We start from the raw sequence: 22,794 nt of genomic DNA, 5'->3' as shown, positions 1-22,794 counted from the left end.
ATAGCATTAAAAAAAAGGAAGTATGACAGAGCTAAGGTGAGTGGGAGGACAGATGATTGGGAAGTTTTTAAGGAACAACAGAACTTAACTAAAAAGACAATATGGGGAGAAAAAATGAGGTACGAACGCAAGCTAGCCAGGAATATAAAGGAAGATAGCAAAAGCTTTTTTAGGTATGTGAAGAGAAAGAAGATAGTTAAGAACAATGTTGGGCCCTTGAAGAATGAATTGGGTGAAATTGTTATGGGAAACAGAGAAATGGCAGAAGAATTTCATGAGTACATTAGATCTGTTTTCACTAAGGAAGACACAAGCAATCTCCCAGATGTATGGATGGGCCAAGGACATAGGGTAACAGAGGAAATGAAACAGATTGACATTAGAAAGGAAACGGTGATGAGAAGACTGATGGGACTGAAGGCTGACAAATCCCCAGGTCCAGATGGTCTGCATCCTAGGGTACTAAAGGAAGTGGCCCTGGAAATTGCGGATGCATTGGTAATCATTTTCCAATGTTCCTTAGATTCAGGATCAGTTCCTGAGGATTGGAGAATGGCTAATGTTATCCCACTTTTTAAGAAAGGAGGGAGGGAGAAAACAGAGAACTATCGACCTGTCAGCCTGACATCGGTGGTGGGGAAGATGCTAGAGTCCATTATTAAGGATGAAATAGTGGCATATCTAGATAGCAATGATAGGATTGGGCCGAGCCAGCATGGATTTATCAAGGGTAAATCATGCTTGACTAATCTGTTGGAGTTTTTCGAGGATGTAACCAGGAAGTTAGATGGGGAAGATCCAGTGGATGTAGTGTACCTTGATTTTCAGAAGGCATTTGATAAGGTCCCACATAGGAGATTGGTGGGTAAAATCAAAGCTCAGGGCATCGGGGGGAAGACATTGACATGGATAGAAAACTGGTTGGCAGATAGAAAGCAAAGGGTAGCGGTGAATGGGTGTTTCTCGGAATGGCAGGTGGTGACTAGTGGGGTGCCACAGGGCTCGGTATTGGGACCACAACTGTTTACAATTTACGTCAACGATTTGGATGAAGGCATTGAAAATAACATCAGCAAATTTGCTGATGATACTAAGCTGGGTGGCAGTGTGACATGTGATGAGGATGTTAGGAGAATTCAGGGTGACTTGGATAGGCTGGGTGAGTGGGCAGATACTTGACAGATGACATTTAATGTGAATAAGTGTGATGTTATCCACTTTGGGAGTAAGAACAGGAAGGCAGATTATTATCTGAACGGTGTAGAGTTAGGTAAGAGAGAAATACAAAGAGATCTAGGAGTCCTTGTTCATCAGTCACTGTAGGTGAATGAGCAAGTGCAGCAGGCAGTGAAGAAGGTTAATGGAATGTTGGCCTTTATTACAAAGGGAATTGAGTACAAGAGCAAGGAAATCCTCTTGCATTTGTACAGAGCCCTGGTGAGACCACACCTGGAGTATTGTGTACAGTTTTGGTCTCCAGGGTTAAGGAAGGACATCCTGGCTGTAGAGGAAGTGCAGCGTAGATTCACGAGGTTAATTCCTGGGATGTCTGGACTGTCTTACGCAGTGAGGTTAGAGAGACTGGGCTTGTACACGCTGAAATTAAGGAGATTGAGAGGGGATCTGATTGAAACATATAAGATTATTAAGGGATTGGACAAGACAGAGGCAGGAAATATGTTCCAGATGCTGGGAGAGTCCAGGACATGGTTTGAGAATAAGGGGTAGGTCATTTAGGACAGAGTTAAGGAAAAACTTCTTCTCCCAGAGAGTTGTGGGGGTCTGAAATGCACTGCTTCGGAAGGTAGTGGAGGCCAATTCTCTGGATGCTTTCAAGAAAGAGCTAGATAGGTATCTTATGGATAGGGGAATCAAGGGATATGGGGACAAGGCAGGAACCGGGTATTGATAGTAGTTGATCAGCCATGATCTCAAAATGGTGGTGTAGGCTCGAAGGGCCGAATAGTCTACTTCTCCACCTATTGTCTATTGTTATCCACTTTGGTGGCAAGAACAGGAAGGTAGTTTACTATCTGAATGGTGTCAAGTTAGGAAAAGGGGAAGTACAACAAGATCTAGGTGTCCTTGTTCATCAGTCACTGAAAGCAAACATATAGGTACAGCAGGAGGTGAAGAAAGAATGTTGGCCTTCATAACAAGGGGAGTTGAGTATAGGAGCAAAGAGGTCCTTCTGCAGTTGTACAGGGCCCTGGTGAGACCACACCTGAAGTATTGTGTTCAGTTTTGGTCTCCAAATTTGAGGAAGGGTATTCTTGCTATTGAGGGAGTGCCGCGTAGGTTCATGAGGTTAATTCCCAGGATGGCGGGACTGTCATATGTTGAAAGATTGGAGCCACTGGGCTTGTATACACTGGAATTTAGAAGGATGAGAGGGGATCTGATGGAAACATAAGATTATTAAGGGATTGGACACACTAGAGACAGGAAACATGTTGCCGATGTTGGGTGAGTCCAGAACCAGAGGCCACAGTTTAATAATAAGGGGTAGGTCATTTAGAACGGAGTTGAGAAAAAACTTTTTCACCCCGAGAGTTGTGGATCTGTGGAATGCTCTGCCTCAGAAGGCAGTGGAGGCCAATTCTCTGGATGCTTTCAAGAAAGAGTTAGATAGAGCTCTTAAAGATAGCGGAGTCAAGGGATATGGGGAGAAGGCAGGAACGGGGTACTGATTGTGGATGATCAGCCATGATCACAGTGAATGGCGGTGCTGGCTCGAAGGGCCGAACGGCCTACTCCTGTAACTATTGTCTATTGACCATTGGGGAATCTAACGGCAGAGGGGAAGAAGCTGTTCTCAAAGCACTGGGTGAGGGTCTTCAGACTCCGATAGCTCCTCCCTCACGGTAGTAAACTGAAAGAGTGTATGTCGGGATGGTGAGGGCCCTTAGTGATGGATGCCGCACTTTTGAGGCACCACCTCCTACATGACGAGGGCAGCTGTGTCCTATGATAGAGCTGCCTAAATTTCCTACCCTCCGCAGCCTCAGTAGTTTTTAAATAGTGAGAGCTTGAGAGGTGTTAGTGATTGGGTGACCTGGTTATCACACGGTTCAGTAGATGATTGGGAGCTTGGACAAGAAAATGCTGAGGTGAAGGATCTTTCTGAGTGGGGAATAGGTGTGTAGGAATGAACGTCGTTATGTGTGAAACACCACGATCACGTGGCACTTGGTGAGGTTCCACAGAGACCAGCATGACTGTGCTCCGGTACCACTGGAGTTGGCCGAAGGGAGATTGGTAGCGAGGCTGCCCCCAGGCCCATATCCCCTGATTCCTGTTTTGTCTCTGATGCTGCAGGGGGAGTGGACAAACTGCACACTGGAATGAGTGGAGGAGGATGTCACTTGGCGAGAACCACAGGTCCGTGTCTGTGGTCAGCTTGGGGGTAACCCACCTCCTGTGTTCCCGAAAGGTCAGGTTCTATCTCACCCCAGGTTCCAGCTCCTGCTGGGTGTGGTTACATGACCCATGTTGCTTTAAACATTATTTAATTCTTCTTTGACAGGAACAGTCGATGTAATTGATTCTAGAGAAGTGGCTCCAGGAAATGCATCACGAGATATGTTTGTCAATGACACAGATGGCCTGTCTCGTAAAGGTAAGGACAGAGACATCGATTCCAGTGTTCTTTGGCACCAGGGTCTGAATGAATTCCAAAGTTTGCACCGAGCCCAGTTACCCCACAATTGCTTCCAATTGCTTCTTCTTCCCGTTGTTTGTAAGCCCTGATTCCAAGGGTTAAGTTCAGCAGGAGGTTTCTGCCAGTGTGTCGAAGAGTGTGGTTGTGTTTAGGAGTCAGTACGTACCGTTTATGTATTCACTTCAAATAAATGTCACATGTACAGTAAATTACCATTTCAATCACATTAAATTGTCTGTGGTCATCCATCTAATGTGGCATCTAGTTTAGCAATTCGTTTACACCCAAAGCAGCCTTCCCAGGAATAAATCAATAAAGTTGTGCAAATGCCTCTAAGGCCATCGGATTGATACTAGGAATGCAATCAGATGCAGTGATCAGGCATTTCAGTATAAACAGCACACCTCTCCATTTACACAAAGCCTCTAGTTATGTCAGTCCTCTTGGTATATATATCGTGCTTGATCTACACATCTCCCTCCCCATCGATACACTGCTGGCCGTCCTTTTAAACATCTCCTTCCATTTATTCCCAGCAGAAAAAGAATTTGGGAATGGTCAGAGGGAGGCCCCACCAAACTGGGAATTAGTAAACGGCACATACAGGCATCTGTAGGGCAAATGGGGGATTTCCAGGAATGGTGGATCCATTAGGAGCTCAAGTGTGTTGTAGGTATTGATAATCACATTTTAATTTGAAACTGTAAACGGTTTATGAATGCCGGAGCATTGTAGTGTTGTTATAGTCACTGAATAAAAAGAGGGTCTGCTGGAAGGAAGGCCATGTTGATTCACCTAGTTTGCCTGAAGCACAACGGATGATTCAAAACTGGCAGGATCCCTAATCCATCTAAGCACTGGAGGTGTCTCACCTGTAACTGTTGCACCCTTACCAAGAGGCAAGCTACATCTGCAATTGTGTCCACTCAAATGGTTTTCATTTTAGAAGCTTCTGATTGGTTATTTCTGTTCCTGCCTACAGGAGGATTGGCCATAGCCATCCCTGCTGAAATCAGAGGATACCAACTCGCTCACCAACGGCATGGAAAGTTAAAATGGGAACAGTTATTTGAGCCAAGTATCAAACTTGCCAAAGAAGGATTTCCCATTGGCCGAGCTCTTGCAGCAGCTATGAAGGAATCTAAGGAGACGATTGAGAAAGACCAGTCCTTACGGTGAGTCCATCACCACACTGACAGAGCTGGAAATTAGACACTGGGCTCTCAGTGAAAACAATTCAAGTCAGCAACTCTCACCCCCGAGTGACCGTAAGGCATTCTATATCTGTAGGTAGATGACATTCCAAATCTTTCAGCAGAGATTGATCAACAAAAAGATCAGCCCCTTCAGCTGGCAGTATATACAATTTACATTTGTATATGTTAGTTTTTGCATTACAGAGGGATTTCATTCACAGAAACCAGTGACTGTAGGGAAATGTGAAAGGGGCTTCACAGGTAGTGATTTCTGCATTACTTCCAGTGCCACGTGCTAAGAGGGAAAACACAGAAAGAGATCAGATGAACGTGTGATTGAGAAACGGACGCAGGGGGCAGGGTTTCAGATTCTTGAATCATTGGGTCCTCTTCTGTGGTGGTGCGACCTGTACAAAAGGGACAGTTTCAAGATTCAGGATAGGTTAGTGTCATTTCCAGTACAAAAGTGAGAACAGAATAATTGTTACTCCACATCCGACGCAGCACAAAGAAAAACGTAATAAGTGCCCAACTTACCCCTGTTCGCCTAGGGTGAGCCGCTGTCGTCCCACCAATAGTGCATTACTTCAGTGTAAATACGGTGTAATGCTCCCCCAGTACACGCTCACAACACAAGTATCAGACAATACACCAAAGGCTAGTAAATAATTACAACTTTATAGTCATTTCTTAGTGATGGGGTAGTAGAAACAGATAACCTAAAGGCACCAAATCAGTAAGTTTATCAGTTTGTGCACATAATATTTTAATATGTTGGAGCTCATGCCTCCGGTTCCATCACAATGACCTTCCGAGCCTCCGTCCAGTATCCGCCGGCCTGGAACCGCTGTCTGCTCCTCACACGTTCGTCCTCCTTGCTCGCCTCCTGAAAAAGACCCCAAGCTCCCACTCACCTCACACATACAAGATAGCTTAACAATTCTCCATTGGTTAGTTCCCCCCTTATCTGCAGTTATAACCCAAACATTCCAGATACAGAAACCCATTACAGTATTAAATAACATTACAGAGAAGCCATTTTGTTAGCCTGAACAGTTAACACCACAGTTAATGGTATTGAAAGCCCTACATAAGATAAGGAGCACAGTAATAATAAAAACACAATAAATATAAAAACATAAGATAGCTTCTATACATAGATTGTTTGGTCGTATATCTATAGGTGATGCATAGGAGTGTCTGTACATAAGGTGACTGACAGGAAATGATAAAGTACTGGGGGTTAGGGGTGTGAAGGGGTGGGTTAGTGGGTGGAGGTGTTGATCAGCCTTACTGTTTGGGGAAGTAACTGTTTTTGAGTCTGGCGTGGATGTCGTGTAGCCACTTCCCTGAGCAGGATGGGTGAGATCCTTCATAATGTTACGGCCCTTTTCCAGCAGTGCATTCATCTTTCTGAATAATGTCCTTGCTGGCCGGTAGGCAGGTGTGGGGGATGCGTTGGGCAGCTTTGACTACCTGTTGTAGGCCCCACCACTGTGCAGTTTCCGAACCGTGCAGAGATACAGCATGTTAGGATGCTCTCTACTGTGCATTGGTAGAAGGACGTGAGTACAGATGTGCATCGTCCAGCTCCCTTCAGCCTCCTCAGAAAGTAGAGTGGTTGGTGAGCTTTCCTGATTGTGCATAGTGTGTTCTGGGGCCAAGAGATGAAGTGCAAGCTGTGCACTCCCAGGAGTTTGAAACTGCTGTGCCAGAGCGTTGTGAGTTCTCCTGAAGTCAATAACCATCACCTTTGTCTTATCGGCATTGAGGACACCAGGCCTCTCTGTAGGCCATCTCTTTGTTGTTCGTGATGAGCCCTTAACTGGATGGGAACCAATATACAGGCCAGACAGTTCACAGGTGCTACTCCAGAGAATTCAGCAAATCATAAATACCAGGAATTCTGCAGATGCTGGAAATCCAGAGGAGCACACACAAAATTCTGGAGGAACTCAGCAAATCAGGCAACATCTATTGAGGGGACATTTCAGGCAGAGACCCTTCATTAGGGATTCCTGAGGAACAGATATACAGGCAGGTTAGGGAAAGGTGTGAAAACCCTTCAATTTGCCAAACATGGACTGGGATCTCCTGAGTGAAAGAGGGTTTAGATGGTCCAATGAGAGGCAAAGCCACACTGATCCTGGTGTTGGGGAATAACACAAGGCCAGGTGACTGGCCTCGCCCCAGGGGAATAGTGGGAGAACAGTTAGGAAACAGTGAGCACAAATCCTTAAGTTTTAAGACTTAGCTATAATTAACTACAGATTTTGTGTGAGAGAATTAAATTGGAACAGAACAAGTAATGAGAATATTGGGCAGGAACTAGGGAGAGTTAATTGGAAATGGCTGTTTTTGGGCAAGTCCCCATCTGACATGTGGAGGGTGTGGAAGGAATAACTGCAGAGTACAGGACAGGTAGGTTCCAGTAGAAGGAAGGAGAAGGATTCTAAGATAAGGGAGCTTTGCATGTTGAGAGAGGTGGTGAATTTAGTCAATAAGGACAGTGAACCATATGTAAGGTTTAGGAAGCCCGTATCAAGCCCAGGTGAAGAATATAAAGGTGGCAGAAAAGAAATCAATTAGGAGAGCCAGGAGGGGCCGTGAAAAGCTCCTGAATTAGAGAGATTCCCAATGCATTCTATACATACATTAAGAGGATAACTATGAGAGGGTAGGACCATGTAAGGATAATGTGGGAAAAGCGCTTGGAGGCAGAGGATGTGGGTAAAGACCTAACTGAGTACTTTGGAGGATTAGAGGATCAGTATGGAGTGTGCCTGTGAGACAGGGCATTTTGAGTTAAAATCTCTTGAAGTGCATTAAGATGGATGTTCCCAAGGCTTGATGGGATATATCCCAGGTTACTGAGGGAGGCGAGAGATGAGATTGCTGGGGCTATGATCAAGATCGTTGTATAAACTGTAGCTATAGGTGCTGTCTGGAGGACTGGCAAGCAGCTGATGTTGTTCTGTTGTTGCAGAAGGGAATTAGGGATAATCCGAGAAATTGTAGACCAGTGAGTCTCACTTCAATAGTAGGAATACAAGTTCGGAGGATTCTAAGGAACAGGAAAAGTCTTAATTAGGGAGAGTCAGTATGGCTTTCTGCTTGGCAAATCGTGTCTTACTGTTGTGACTGAGTTTTGTGAGGTGATGAAAGTGATTAATGACAGGAGATTTGTGGAAGTTGTTTACTTTCAATTCTGGTCACCCCAGTACAGCAATGATGGGAAGGCTTTGGAGTAAGTGTGGAAGAGGTTTACCGGGATGCTCCCTGGATTAGAGGGTGTGTTGTAGCATATTCAATATTTGAGTAATAGTGTAAAGATAATGTTTGATTAAACATTCTTTGTGAATTATACACAAGAAGTACGTGAATGCATACCTCATTACACCACCGTGTCATATGCGAGCATAAGTGTACACGAGTTTTCCCAGCTCCTGTGGTTTTCGTTTAATTAGTTTCTGCAGCTGCAATACAGAACAGTGGTGATGAGGAAGGTTTAACAAGAACCCATGACGTCTACCTACCTGTTGAAGTGCAGCATGTTTATAATTTGGAAGGGAAGAGAGACTTCCAAGGTAAAAAAAAAGCACAGCACAATTTTTCTTCAGAAAGGGAGAGAGATGATGGAGTTATTTTTAAAAAAAGGCAGAAAATAGATGAAATTTACAAGCAACAAGTAAGGCCACAGGTTCTATAACAGTGAGTACCATGTGATAATAAACTTTTTTTTTTAAAGTACAAATGGCTGGCTATATTTGAAAGATAGATGTGTTCAATTTACACAACAGGCAAAATTCACATGATGTATACTGAACAAATTGAACAGTATTTTGCAGCAAATTAAGTAGCCAATGGAAAGCCAGTTTCAGGGTCATTGGATGCAACAGGTGGAAAAGCAGGCAGTTTGCTAAGTAGAAGTTTAACTGCTCCAACCAAACCAGCTGAAATGAGCTTTACTGATATCATGAATGTAATGCAAGAACATTTAGAGCCAAAACCATTGTTATTGCTGAATGCTTTAGGTTTCATAAGTGGAATCAAAAGGAAGGGGAGTCCTTTCCAACATATGTAACTGAATGGAAGAAATTATCTGAGCATTGTCAGTTCAACGATGGGCTAAATGATGCACTGAGAGATCATTTAGTTTGTGGAGTCTTACAAGAAAGCATTGAAAAATGCATCCTAACTGAAGTGTAACTCACTTTTAAAAGAACAATTGAAATCACAGACACAACTGAGTTGCGGTCAGGAATGAAAGTGAGTGTGAACAAAATTGCAATGTCTAAACAGAAACCTGCCTGGCTGAAATAAATTGCATTACCTTTGTAGCATGGGCTCGCGCACACCAGACCAATACAGGTTTAAAGGTGAAACTTGCAGAAAGTGCAACAAAGTAGGAAACATACAAATAACATGTCGAACAGACTAAAATAAATGGACTGGGCAGGGGAGAGAAAAAGTCAAGTTGCAGTTTCAAAATGAGAACTAATCTGCATGTTTTGATGAAAATTCTGATAATGATGAGAGTTACAGATGAAGAAGAAATGGCAATGGACAAAGCAGTATGAGGTGAAGGAAATGGTGATGTCAGACACTGTACCCACACATTATGGTCCTGGTGCTCAGTGAAGTTCAGCCTGTGATGCCTTGTCTTATGATATACAGCCGGTGAGCCACAGCCCATGTTCTGTGTGATGGAAGTGAATGCCTTTGCATCATGTCTCCATACCATTGCAGAGAAAAATTACGCACAGATTGATAGAGATGCCTTGAGTCTGGTTTGGGCTGCAAAACATTTCAATCACTACCTGTATGGGAGAGAGTTTACCATCAGTACTGATCATCAACCACTACTGTCCATTTTCAATCCACAGCAGCAGCACGAATACAGAGATGGGTTCTGTTTCTTGGAGGTGACAATTACAAGGTCAAATTCAGTTTAGAAATGTTGGTGGACTGTTTCATTTATCCTTGGAAAAGGAAATAGCAGAAAAACTGACAGAACAGGGCACTCGTCGGCATATGCTCCAAGTTAAAAGGCACACTATTACAGCAGAGTCAACCCAAAGAGACACCAGACAAGACGCCACACTGTCTAGACCTGACTACACAATGACCCAAAGTGGCTGGAATGTGCAACAGAAATTCCAGTTCTGGGGGTGTGGTTCAAGGCAATGGAATTCTGATTGCGTTGTGGGTAGAAGAGAAGGAAATGAATTTACTAACTAGAAAGTGATACAATACGCTGGGCAAGTATCAATAGAAGAAGCTGTGCATAGATTCCACAACAAAGACCTTTAGTGGACACTCACAGTGCCCAGAACTGCACACAGTATTCCAAGTGCAGTCTGATGGAAGTGCACACAGTTCCCCAAGTACAATCTGACTGTAGCGCACAGTATTCCAAATACAGTCTGACTGAACCGCGCACAGTACTCTAAGTGCAGACTGACCAAAGTGCACAGAATATTCCAAGTACAGTCTGACTGAAATGCACACAGTATTCCAAGTGAAGTCTGAAGTGCACACAATACCTAAAGTGCAATCTGATTGGTGCACAAGTTCTGCAAGTACATTCTGACTGTAGTGCACAGTATTCCAAGTACAGTCTGACTGAAATGCACATAGTACACCAACAACAGTCTTATTGGTGCAAAAAGTATTCAAGTACAGTCTGACTGAAGTGCACACAGTACTTCAAGTGCAGACTGAAGTGCACACAGTACCTCAAGTACAGTCTGACTGAAGTGCACACAGTACTTCAAGTGCAGACTAAAGTACACACAGTACCTCAAGTGCTGCCTGATTGAACTGCAGACATTATTCCAAGTACAGTCTGACTGAACTCCGCACTGTATCACAAGTTCACTCTGACTGAACTGAATTGCACACAGTATTCCAAGTTGCAATGAGTGTGAACTGCACACAGTATTCCAAGTTGCAATGAGTGTGAACTGCACACAGTATTCCAAGTTGCAATGAGTGTGAACTGCGCACAGTATTCCAAGTTGCAATGAGTGTGAACTGCACACAGTATTCCAAGTTGCAATGAGTGTGAATTGCACACAGTATTCCAAGTTGTAATGAGTGTGAACTGTACACAGTATTCCAAGTTGCAATGAGTGTGAATTGCACACAGTATTCCAAGTTGCAATGAGTGTGAACTGCACACAGTATTCCAAGTTGCAATGAGTGTGAACTGCACACAGTATTCCAAGTTGCAATGAGTGTGAACTGCGCACAGTATTCCAAGTTGCAATGAGTGTGAACTGCACACAGTATTCCAAGTTGCAATGAGTGTGAACTGCGCACAGTATTCCAAGTTGCAATGAGTGTGAATTGCACACAGGACTCCAAGTTGCAATGAGTGTGAATTGCACACAGTATTCCAAGTTGCAATGAGTGTGAACTGCACACAGTATTCCAAGTTGCAATGAGTGTGAACTGCACAGAGGACTCCAAGTTGCAATGAGTGTGAACTGCACAGAGGACTCCAAGTTGCAATGAGTGTGAACTGCACACAGTATTCCAAGTTGCAATGAGTGTGAACTGCACACAGTATTCCAAGTTGCAATGAGTGTGAACTGCACACAGTATTCCAAGTTGCAATGAGTGTGAATTGCACACAGTATTCCAAGTTGCAATGAGTGTGAACTTGCACAGTATTCCAAGTTGCAATGAGTGTGAACTGCACACAGTATTCCAAGTTGCAATGAGTGTGAACTGCACACAGTATTCCAAGTTGCAATGAGTGTGAACTGCACACAGTATTCCAAGTTGCAATGAGTGTGAATTGCACACAGTATTCCAAGTTGCAATGTGTGAATTGCACACAGTATTCCAAGTTGCAATGAGTGTGAACTGCACACAGTATTCCAAGTTGCAATGAGTGTGAACTGCACACAGTATTCCAAGTTGCAATGAGTGTGAATTGCACACAGTATTCCAAGTTGCAATGAGTGTGAACTGCACACAGTATTCCAAGTTGCAATGAGTGTGAATTGCACACAGTATTCCAAGTTGCAATGAGTGTGAATTGCACAGAGGACTCCAAGTGCAGTCTGACTGAAGTGCTCACTGTACGGGCTAGGGCAGTAACGGGACGAGGCGAGGTAGGAAGTGTGTGTGAGGCCAGCGTTCTGTGCTCGGTGTCGGATGTGGGAGGTCCTGGTGTCTCCCAGTCGGCCACATCTGCACCAGGTGTGTCGAGCTGCAGCTCCTGAGGGACAGAGTTAGGGAACTGGAAATACAGCTCGATGACCTTCGTCTGGTCAGGGAGAGCGAGGAGGTGATGGAGAGCAGTTACAGGTCGGTCGGTGGTCACGGGAGACAGACAAGTGCGTCACAGTCAGGAGGGGCAAGGGGAAGAGTCGGGTACTAGAGAATACCCCTGTGGCTGTACTCCTTGACAATAAGTACTCCAGTTTGAGTACTGTCGGGGGGAACGGCCTACCTTGGGAAGCGGCAGTGGCCATGCCTCTGGCACAGAGTCCGGCCCTGTGGCTCAGAAGGATAGGGAAGGGAAGAGGAAGGAAGTAGTGATAGGGGACCCTATAGTCAGGAATCAGACTGGCGATTCTGTGGACGCAGGAAAGAAACTCGGATGGTAGTTTGCCTCCCAGGTGCCAGAGTCCGGGATGTTTCTGATCACGTCCAAGATATCCTGCAGTGGGAGGGAGAATAGCCAGAGGTCGTGGTACATATTGGCACCAATGACATAGTAGGAAAAGGGAAGAGGTCCTGAAAACAGACTACAGGGAGTTAGGAAGGAAGTTGAGAAGCAGGACCACAAAGGTAGTAATCTCGGGATTACTGCCTGTGCCTCATGACAGTGAGAACAGGAATAGGATGAGGTAGAGGATAAACGCGTGGATGAGGGATTGGAGCAGGGGGCTGGGATTCAGATTTCTGGATCTTTGGGGCAGGTGTGACCTGTACAAAAAGGACGGGTTGCACTTGAATCCCAGGGGGACCGATATCCTGGCAGGAAAGTTTGCTGAGGCTATTGGGGAGAGTTTAAACTAGAATTGTTGGGGGGTGGGAACCGAACTGAAGAGACTGGGGAAGAGAACGTTAGCTCACAAATAGAGAAAGCTTGTAGACAGTGCGAGAGGGAGGATAGGCAGGTGATAGAGAATGGACGCGCTCAGACCGAAGGCTTGAGATGTGTCTATTTTAATGCAAGGAGTGTTGTGAACAAAGCGGATGAGTTTAGAGCGTGGATCAGTACTTGGAGCTATGATGTGGTGGCCATTACAGAGACTTGAATGGCTCAGGGACAGGATTGGTTACTTCAAGTGCCGGGTTTTAGATGTTTCAGAAAGGACAGGGAGGGAGGCAAAAGAGGTGGGGGCATGGCACTACTGATCAGAGATAGTGTCACGGCTATAGAAAAGATGGACGTCATGGAAGGATTGTCTGCGGAGTCTCCGTGGGTGAAGGTTAGGACCAGGAAGGGGTCAATAACTTTACTGGGTGTTTTTTATAGGCCGTCCAATAGTAACAGGGATATCGAGGAGCAGATAGGGAAACAGATCCTGGAAAGGTGTAATAATAAGAGTTGTCGTGATGGGAGATTTTAATTTCCCAAATATTGATTGGCATCTCCCTAGATCGAGGGGTTTAGATCGGGTGGAGTTTGTTAGGTGCGTTCAGGAAGGTTTCTTGACACAGTATGTAGATAAACCTACAAGAGGAGAGGCTGTACTTGATCTGATATTGGGAAATGAACCTGGTCAGGTATCAGATCTCTCAGTGGGAGAGCATTTTGGAAATAGTGGTCACAACTCTATCTCCTTTACCATAGCATTGGAGAGAGATAGGAACAGACAAGTTAGAAAAGTGTTTAATTGGAGTAAGTGGAATTATGAGGCTATCAGGCAGGAAATTGGAAGCTTAAATTGGAAACAGATGTTCTCAGGGAAAAGTATGGAAGAAATGTGGCAAATATTCAGGGGATATTTGTGTAGTGCTCTGTATAGGTACATTCCAATGAGACAGGGAAGTTATGGTAGGGTACAGGAACCGTGGTATAAGAAGGCTGTAATAAATATAGTGAAGAAGAAAAGAAAAGCTTACAAAAGGTTCAGAGAGCTAGGTAATGTTAGAGATCTGGAAGATTATAAGGCTAACAGGAAGGAGCTTAAAGAGAAAATTAGGAGAGCCAGAAGGGGCCATGAGAAGGCCTTGGCAGGCGGGATTAAGGAAATCCCCAAGGTATTCTCTAATTATGTGAAGAGCAAGAGGATAAGATGTGAAAGAATAGGTGTGACAGTGGGACAGTGTGTATGGAACTGGAGGAAACAGCAGAGGTACATAATGAATACTTTACTTCAGTATTCACTGTGGAAAAGGATCTTGGTGATTGTAGTGATGACTTTCAGTAGACTGAAAAGCTTGAAAAAGTAGATATTAAGAAAGAGGATGTCCTGGAGCTTTTGGAAAGCATCAAGATGAGATGTACCCCAGGCTACTGTGGGAGGTGAGGGAGGAGATTGCTGAGCGTCTAGCGATGATCTTTGCATCATTAATGGGGATGGGAGAGGTTCCTGAGGATTGGAGGGTTGTGGATGTTGTTCCTTTATTCAAGAAAAGGAGTAGAGATAGCCCAGGAAATTATAGACCAGTGAGTCTTACCGCAGTGGTTGGTAAGTTGATGGAGAAGATCCTGAGAGGCAGGATTTATGAACATTTGGAGAGGTATAATATGATTAGGAATAGTCAGCATGGCTTTGTCAAGGGCAGGTCGTGCCTTACAAGCCTGATTGAATTTTTTGAGGATGTGACTAAACACATTGATGAAGAAAGAGCAGTAGATGTAGTGTATATGGATTTCAGTAAGGCATTTGATAAGGTACATGCAAGGCTTATTGAGAAAGTAAGGAGGCATGGGATCCAAGGGGTCATTGCTTTGTGGATCCAGAACTGGCTTGCCCACAGAAGGCAAAGAGTGGTTGTAGACGGGTCATATTCTGCATGAGGGTCGGTGACTCGTGGAGTGCCTCAGGTATCTATTCTGGAACCCTTACTCTTTGTGATTTTTATAAATGACCTGGATAAGGAAGTGGAGGGATGGGTTAGTAAGTTTGCTGATGACACAAAGGTTGGAGGTGTTGTGGATAGTGTGGAGGGCTGTCAGAGATTACAGTGGGACATTGATAAGATGGTTGATAACATTCAGGCAGCAGAATCAAAACAGTTAGATATAGACAAAATCCAGGTGTGGGCAGATAATGCTTACATTTAATAAGTAAATTTAAAGTATTACATATAGGAGGTATAAATATTAGATAAAATATACAGTGGGGGGTTTGAATTAGAAAGTGCACTGTGCTTTCTGATTTTTATGAACGACCTGGAGGTAAACACGAGGAAATCTGCAGATGCTGTAAATTCAAACAACAACACACACAAAATGCTGGTGGAACGCAGTAGGCCAGGCAGCATCTATAGGGAGAAGCACTGTCGACGTTTTGGGCCGAGACCCTTCGTCAGGACTAACTGAAAGGAAAGATAGTAAGAGATTTGAAAGTAGGAGGGGGAGGGGAAAATGTGAAATGATAGGAGAAGACCGGAGGGGGGTGGCTGAGAACCAGAAAGGTGATTGGCAAAAGGGATACAGAGCTAGAGAAGGGAAAGGATCATGGGACGGGAGGCCTAGGGAGAAAGGAAGGAGAAGGGGAGCACCAGAGGGAGATGGAGAACAGGCAGAGTGATGGGCAGAGAGAGAGAGAAAAAAAAGGGAGGGGAAAAAAAAACAAAAACCCCCCCAAAAAACTAAATATATCAGGGATGGGGTAAGAAGGGGAGGAGGGGCATTAACAGAAGTTAGAGAAGTCAATGTTCATGCCATCAGGTTGGAGGCTACCCAGCCGGTATATAAGGTGTTGTTCCTCCAACCTGAGTGTGGCTTCATCTTGACAGTAGAGGAGGCCATGGATAGACATATCAGAATGGGAATGGGACGTGGAATTAAAATGTGTGGCCACTGGGAGAATCAGAATGGGAATAGGTGAGACCGTTTCGCTGAACACCTACACTCTGTCCGCCAGAGAAAGCAGGATCTCAGAACCTAAGGACTTGTCGCACCTTAGTGCCTCACAGAAGAGCCAGCACCACCTCCTCCCTAATCTCAAAATGTCCCAGCACATTAACTCACTTCACTCTGCTTCACTACCCTCCAAGCCGTGCTCGTCAGTCAGTACTGAGACACTGACTGCTTACGTATTGACCATTGGTAAAGGCTGAAGCCAGAAAGCAGGGGAGGAGTGTTTGTGTAGGGAGTCAGTGGGGAAAACAGCCTGCAGTCTTGTACACATTTGCTGTGAGCAGTTCACAATCTGTTGCATTGCAGCCAGAGCCACCTGACTCTTTGCTTCCTCTCCACAGTGAGGTGTTCTGTAAAAAGGATGGTACCATTCTCCAGGAAGGCGAAATCATCAGATTCCCAAAACTGGCTGCAACCTATCAGGTGCTGGCAGATGAAGGTGCTGATGCATTTTACAATGGATCCCTGTCCCAGCAGATTGTGGCTGACATCAGGAATGCAGGTGGGTAGCAGCCTTCTCCATTGGGATTATAGCAGTGACCAGGATCCTTGTCTCCTGATCTCATCCGTTCCACTGGTATCCTATGCCCTCACAGCTGAGAAACAGGTCATCTGGCCCACTCTATCTGCGTCCATCCCGATACTAATGGTGTTCATTTTAACTTGGACTGGGAATGATTTTATGTGTAATGTGAACGTTTACTAGTCTCTGAAACCCAGAGATCACCAGGCTTTGACCTTCAAATGGTGAAGAGAGCACAGTGTATAGAGCACAAGATATAACAGAAGAATTAGTCCATTAAGACTATCAAATCATCTTCACCATTCATCTAATCTTCTTTCAACCCCGCTTTCCTGCTACGTTAACCTTTAACCCTCTTACTCATCGGGACGTATCCATCTCAGCCTTAAGCAGTTGTCTGTGGCAATGAATTCCACAGATTCACCACCCCATGGCTGAAGAAATTCCTCCTCTTTCCGTTGCAAAGGGATGTCCCTCTACCCTGAGGCTGCACAAATGGATATCTGACTCCGCTACTGATGAGAATATCCTCTACCCTGGCCTTTCAGTGTTCATTAGTTCTCCATTCATCCTTCAGGACTTAAAACAAGTTGAAATAGCATGGATTGCGTTACAGTCCTTGTATCATCCAGCATGAAAACAGGCCATTCAGCCCATCTGAACTGAGATTGCCATCGATAAGAGACCATAAGCAATGGGGACAGAATTAGCCTATTTGGCCCATCGAGTCTGCTCTGCCATTTCATCATGGCTGGTCTATTTTCCCTGTCAATATTCTCCTGCCTTCTCTCTGTAACCTGTCCTGCCCTGACGAATCAACCTCCGCCTTAAATACACCCAATGACCTGGCCTCCACAGCCACCTGTGGCAACAATTTCCACAGATTCACCTCCATCTGGCTAAATAAATTCTTCATTTCCATTTTAAATTGATGTCCCTCCATTCTGAGGCTGTGCCCTCTGGTTCTAGACTCTCCAACTGTGGGAAACATCCTCTCCACATTCTCTGTCTAGGCCTTTCAACATTCGACAGGTTTCAATGAGATTCCCCCCCCCCCCCCCCGCCCCCATTCTTCCAAATTCCAGTGATTATAGGCCCAGAGCCATCAAAAGCCCCTTGTGCAATATTCTCTCATTCCTGGAATCATTTTCGTGAACCTGCTCTTAACCCTCTCCAATGTCAGCACATCCTTTCTTAGATAAGGGCCAAGACTGCTCACAATACTCCAAGTGAGGCCTCACCAGTGCCCTATACAGCCTCAGAATTACATCCTTGCTTTTATATTCTAGCCCTCTCGAAATGAACGCTAACATTGCATTTGCCTTCCTCACCACCGACTCAACAAGAGGGCACGACTTCAGGATCGAAGGACGTCCATTTGGAACAGAGATGCAGAGAAATTACTTTAGTCAGAGGGTGGTAAATCTGTGGAATTTGATGCCACGAGTGGCTGTGGAGGCCAAGTCATTGTGTGCATTAAGGCAAATATAGATAGGTTCCTGATTAGCCAGGGCTTCAAAGGGTAGTTTAGGAGGGAAGTTTAGGGGAGACATCAGGGGTAAGTTTTTTACACAAAGGGTTGTGAGTGCCTGGAATGACTTGCCAGGGATGGTGGTGGAGGCTAAAACATTAGGGGTATTTAAGAGCCTCTTGGACAGGCACATGAATGAAAGAAAAATAGAGGGTTATGGGGTAGCGTGGGTTTAGTACTGTTTTTTAAGGATTATATGGGTCGGCATAACATGGAGGGCAGAAGGGCCTGTACTGTGCTGTAGTGTTCTATGGTTCTATGGTAGGAGGAGAAGGCAAGGCAGTGGGGATGACTGGAAGAATTGGATTAGCCCATGATTGAATGGCAGAGCAGACTCGATGGGCTGAATGGCCTACTTCTGCTCCTATATCTTATTGTCTAACCTGCAAGTTAACCTTTAGAGAATCCTTTACAAGGATTTCAAAGTCCTCTTTCACCCTGGATTTTTAAATTTTTTGCCAGTTTAGAAAATAGTCTACACTTCTGTTCCTTCTAACAGAATGCATTACTATACACTTCCCGACGCTGCCACTTTTTGCCTGTTCTTCTCATCTGTCTACGTCCTTCTTCAGCCTCTCTGCTTCCTCAACTGCACCTGTCTTAACACCTATATGACATAAAAAAGAATTGGTCCCAACATCGACAGCTGTGGAGCATCATTGGTCATGAGCAGCCAGACAGACAAAGCTCCCTTTATCCCCCCTCTTTGCTTCCTGCCGTATCCATGCTGGTATCTTTCCCATAATGCCATGGGCTCTGATCTTGCTCAGCAGCCTCATGCATGACACCTTGTCAAAGGCCTTCTGAAAATCCAAGTACACAACATCCACCAATTCTCCTTTGTCTATCCTGCTTGTTATTTCCTCAAATTCTGACAGATTTGTCAGGGAAGACTTTCTGTTAAGCAAACCTTCAAGGACCCTGGGACCTTATTCTTAACAATTGACTCCAACATTTTCCCAACCATTGAGGTCAGGCTAACTGGCCTATAATTTTCTTTCTTCTGCCTTTCTCTCTTCTCAAAGAGTGGAGCGACATTTGCAATGTTCCAGTCCTCTGGGACCACGCCAGAATTGAGTGATTTTGGAAAGATCATGACTAATGCTTCCACAATCTCTTCAGCTAACTCTTTTCAATATCCTGGAGTGTAGTCCATCTGCTCCAGGTGACATACCTGCCTTCAGACCTTTCAGCTTCCCAAGCATTTGCTCCCTGCAAATAGCACTTGCACTCACTTCTGCCCCTGACACTCTTGAACATCCGACACAGTGCTGCTTTCTTCCACAGTGAAGACGGGTGCAAAATACTGATTTAATTCATCCACTATTTCCTTGTCACCCATTGCTATTTCTCCAGCGTCATTTTCCAGTGGTGTGATATCTGGTCTCATCTCTCTTGTGCTCTTTATTTATTTGAAAAAAATCCTCTTTGATGGATTTTCCATCGTCTTTCATCCGTTCCCTCCTTTTTAGTTGCCTTCTGTTGGTTTACAGAAGCTTCCCAATTCTCCAACTTCCCACTAAATTTTACAACATTGAACACAGAACATAGAAATCTACAGCACATTACAGGCCCTTCGGCCCACAATGTTGTGCCAACCATGTAACCTACTCTAGAAACTTGCCTAGAATTTCCCTAGCACATAGCCCCTATTTTTCTAAGCTCCATGTACCTATCTAAGAGGCTCTTAAAAGACCCTATTGTATCTGCTTCCACCACCACACTGGCAGCCATTCCACACACCCACCGCTCTCTGTGTGAAAAGCTAACCCCGACATCCCCTCAGTATCTATTTCCAAGCATCTTAAAACTATGTCACCTTGTTTTAGCCATTTCAGCCCTGGGAAAAAGCCTCTGGCTATCCATAAGACCAGAACATATAGTAGTAGTAGACCATTTGGCCCATCGAGTCTGTTCATTATTCAATCATGGGCTGGTCCAATTCCAATTCTTCCAGTCATCCCCATTCCCCTGCCTTCTCCCCATATCCTTTGATGCCCTGGCTAATCAAGAACCTATCTATCTCTGCCTTAAATACACCCAATGACTTGGCCTCCACAGCTGCTCATGGCATTAAATTCCACAGATTTACCATCCTCTGACTAACGTAATTTCTCTGCATCTTTGTTCTAAATGGACATCCTTCAATCCTGAAGTCGTGCCCTCTTGTCCTAGACTCCCCTACCATGGGAAATAACTTTGCCATATCTAATCTGTTCAGGCCTTCTAACATTTGGAATGTTTCTTTGAGATCCCCTCTCACTCTCCTGAACTCCAGGGAATTCAGCCCAAGAGCTGCCAGACGTTCCTCATACAGTAACCCTTTCATTCCTGGAATCATTCTCGTGAATCTTCTCTGAACCCTTTCCAATGTCAGTTTATCCTTTCTAAAGTAAGGAGCCCAGAACTGCACACAATACCCCAGGTGTGGTCTCACGAGTGCCTGAAAGAGCATCACATCTCTGCTGTTATATTCTGTACCTCTAGAAATGAATGCCAATATTGCATTCGCCTTCTTCACCACCGACTCAACCTGGAGGTTAACCTTTAGGGTATCTTGCACAAGGACTCCCAAGTCCCTTTGCATCTCTGCTTTTTGAATTCTCTCCCCATCTAAATAATAGTCTGCCCGTTTATTTCTTCCACCAAAGTGCATGACCATACACTTCCCAACATTGTATTTCATTTGCCACTTCTTTGCCCATTCCCCTAAACTATCTAAGTCTCTCTGTAGGCTCTCTGTTTCCTCAACACTACCCGCTCCTCCACCTATCTTTGTATCTTTGGCAAATTTAGCCACAAATCCATTAATCCCTTAGTCCAAATCATTGACATACATCATAAAAAGCAGCGGTCCTAACACAAACCCCTGTGGAACTTCACTGGTAACCCGCAGCCAGCCAGAATAGGATCCCTTTATTCCCACTCTCTGTTTTCTGCCGATCAGTATGTTCCACCCATGCAAGTAACTTCCCTGTAATTCCATGGGCTCTTTATCTCGCTAAGCAGCCTCATGTTTGGCACCTTATCAAAGGCCTTCTAAAAATCCAAGTACACCATATCTACCTCATCTCCTTTGTCTACCCTGCTTGTAACTTCCTCAAACAATTGCAGTAGGTTAGTCAGGCAGGATTTTCATTTCAAGAAACTATGTTGGCTTTAGCCTATCTTGTCATGTGCCTCCAGGTACTCTGTAATCAGTTCCAACAACTTCCCAACCACTGATGTCAGGCTAACAGATCTATAGTTTCCTTTCTGCTGCCTCCCGCCATTCTTAAATAGTAGAGTAACATATGCAATTTTCCAGTCGGTACAATGCAGAGTCTATCAATTCTTGAAAGATCATTGTTAATGGCACACGATCAATGCCTCTCATCATCTTATGCACCTCTATCCAGTCACCGCTTATCCTCCGTCACTCCAAGGAGAAAAGGACAAGTTCACTCAACCTATTCTCATAAGGCTTGCTCTCCAATCCAGGCAACATCCTTGTAAATCTCCTCTGCACTCTCTCTATAGTATCCACATCTTTCCTGTAGTGAGAGTGACCAGAACTGAACACAGTACTCCAAGTGGGGTCTGATCAAGGTCTTATATAGCTGTAACATTCTCTCATGGCTCTTGAACTCAATCCCACAGTTGATGAAGGCCAACACACCATACGCCTTCTTAACAACACTGTCAAACTGCACAGCAGCTTTGAGTGTCCTATGGATATGGACCCCAAGATCTCTCAGATCCTCCACACTGCCAAGAGTCTCACCATTTATATTATATTCTGTCTTTAAATTGGACCTACCAAAATGAACCACTTCACACTGGGCTGAAGTCCATCTGCCACTTCTCAGCCCCATTCTGCATCCTATCAATGTCCCACTGTAACCTCTGACAACTCTCCAGACTATCCAAAACACCCCCAACCTTTGTGTCAGTAGTAAACTAACTAACCCACCCTTCTACTTCTTCATCCAGGTCATTTATAAAAATCACAAAGCAGAGCAGATCCCTGCGGAACACCACTGGTCACCGACCTCTGTGCAGAATACGAACCATCTACAACCACCCTTTGCCTTCTGCTGGCAAGCCAATTCTGGATCCACAAAGCAAAGTCTCATTGGATCCAATGCCTCCTTACTTTCTGAATGAGCCTTGCATGGGGAACCTTATCAAATGCCTTACTGAAATCCATATGCACTACATCCACTGCTTTACCTTCATCAATGTGTTTTGTTACTTCCTCAAATAATTCAATCAGACTCGTAAGGCATGACCTGCCCTTGACAAAGCCATTCTGACTATCCCTAATCAGATTATGTCTCCTCAAGTCCTGCCTGTCAGGATTTTCTCCGACAATTTGCCCACCACTGAAGTCAGACTCACTGGTCTATAATTTCCTGAGTTATCTCTACTCCCTTTCTTGAACAAGTGCAAATTTTGCTCTATTATATGCCTTCTCTTTTGCATTTATGTTGTTTTTGATTTCCCTTTATGGATGCATTATCCTTCTTCTGTGGGAGTTATCTATCCTGCACTTTCTGAATTTCTCTCAGAGTTTCCAGCCATTGCTTTTCTGCTGTCATCCCTGCCAGTGTGCCCTTCCTGTCAGCTTTGGCCAGCTATTCTGTCGTGCCTGTGTAATTCCCTTTACACCACTGTAATACTGATACATTAGGCTTCAGCCTCTCCCTCTCAAATTGCAGAATATAATCACTACATCCTGAAGGTTTCTTTACCTTAAGCTCCCTAATTAAATATGGTTCATTACACAACACCAATTGAGAATACCCTTTTTTTTCTAGTAGGCCCAACCATAAGCTCCTGTTA

At 44.6% G+C, this 22,794-nt stretch overlaps 1 protein-coding gene across 5 annotated transcripts in view; it reads left to right on the top strand.

The window, feature by feature from the left end:
* Positions 1-22,794, top strand: part of LOC140732857 (glutathione hydrolase 1 proenzyme-like) — a 141,225-nt gene that overhangs the window by 45,824 nt on the left and 72,607 nt on the right. For all 5 annotated transcript variants that reach the window (XM_073055489.1, XM_073055484.1, XM_073055487.1 and 2 more), the window contains exons 4-6: positions 3,527-3,619; positions 4,644-4,836; positions 16,258-16,418. In XM_073055489.1, the coding sequence (XP_072911590.1) occupies positions 3,527-3,619; positions 4,644-4,836; positions 16,258-16,418 (447 nt within the window). The remainder of the gene's footprint in view (positions 1-3,526; positions 3,620-4,643; positions 4,837-16,257; positions 16,419-22,794) is intronic.

This window comes from Hemitrygon akajei, chromosome 9, assembly GCF_048418815.1.
Source record: "Hemitrygon akajei chromosome 9, sHemAka1.3, whole genome shotgun sequence".
NCBI classification, from domain to species: domain Eukaryota; kingdom Metazoa; phylum Chordata; class Chondrichthyes; order Myliobatiformes; family Dasyatidae; genus Hemitrygon; species Hemitrygon akajei.
The sequence above is the reverse complement of the archived record's forward strand: the minus strand, read 5'-3'. Positions and strand labels throughout refer to the sequence as shown.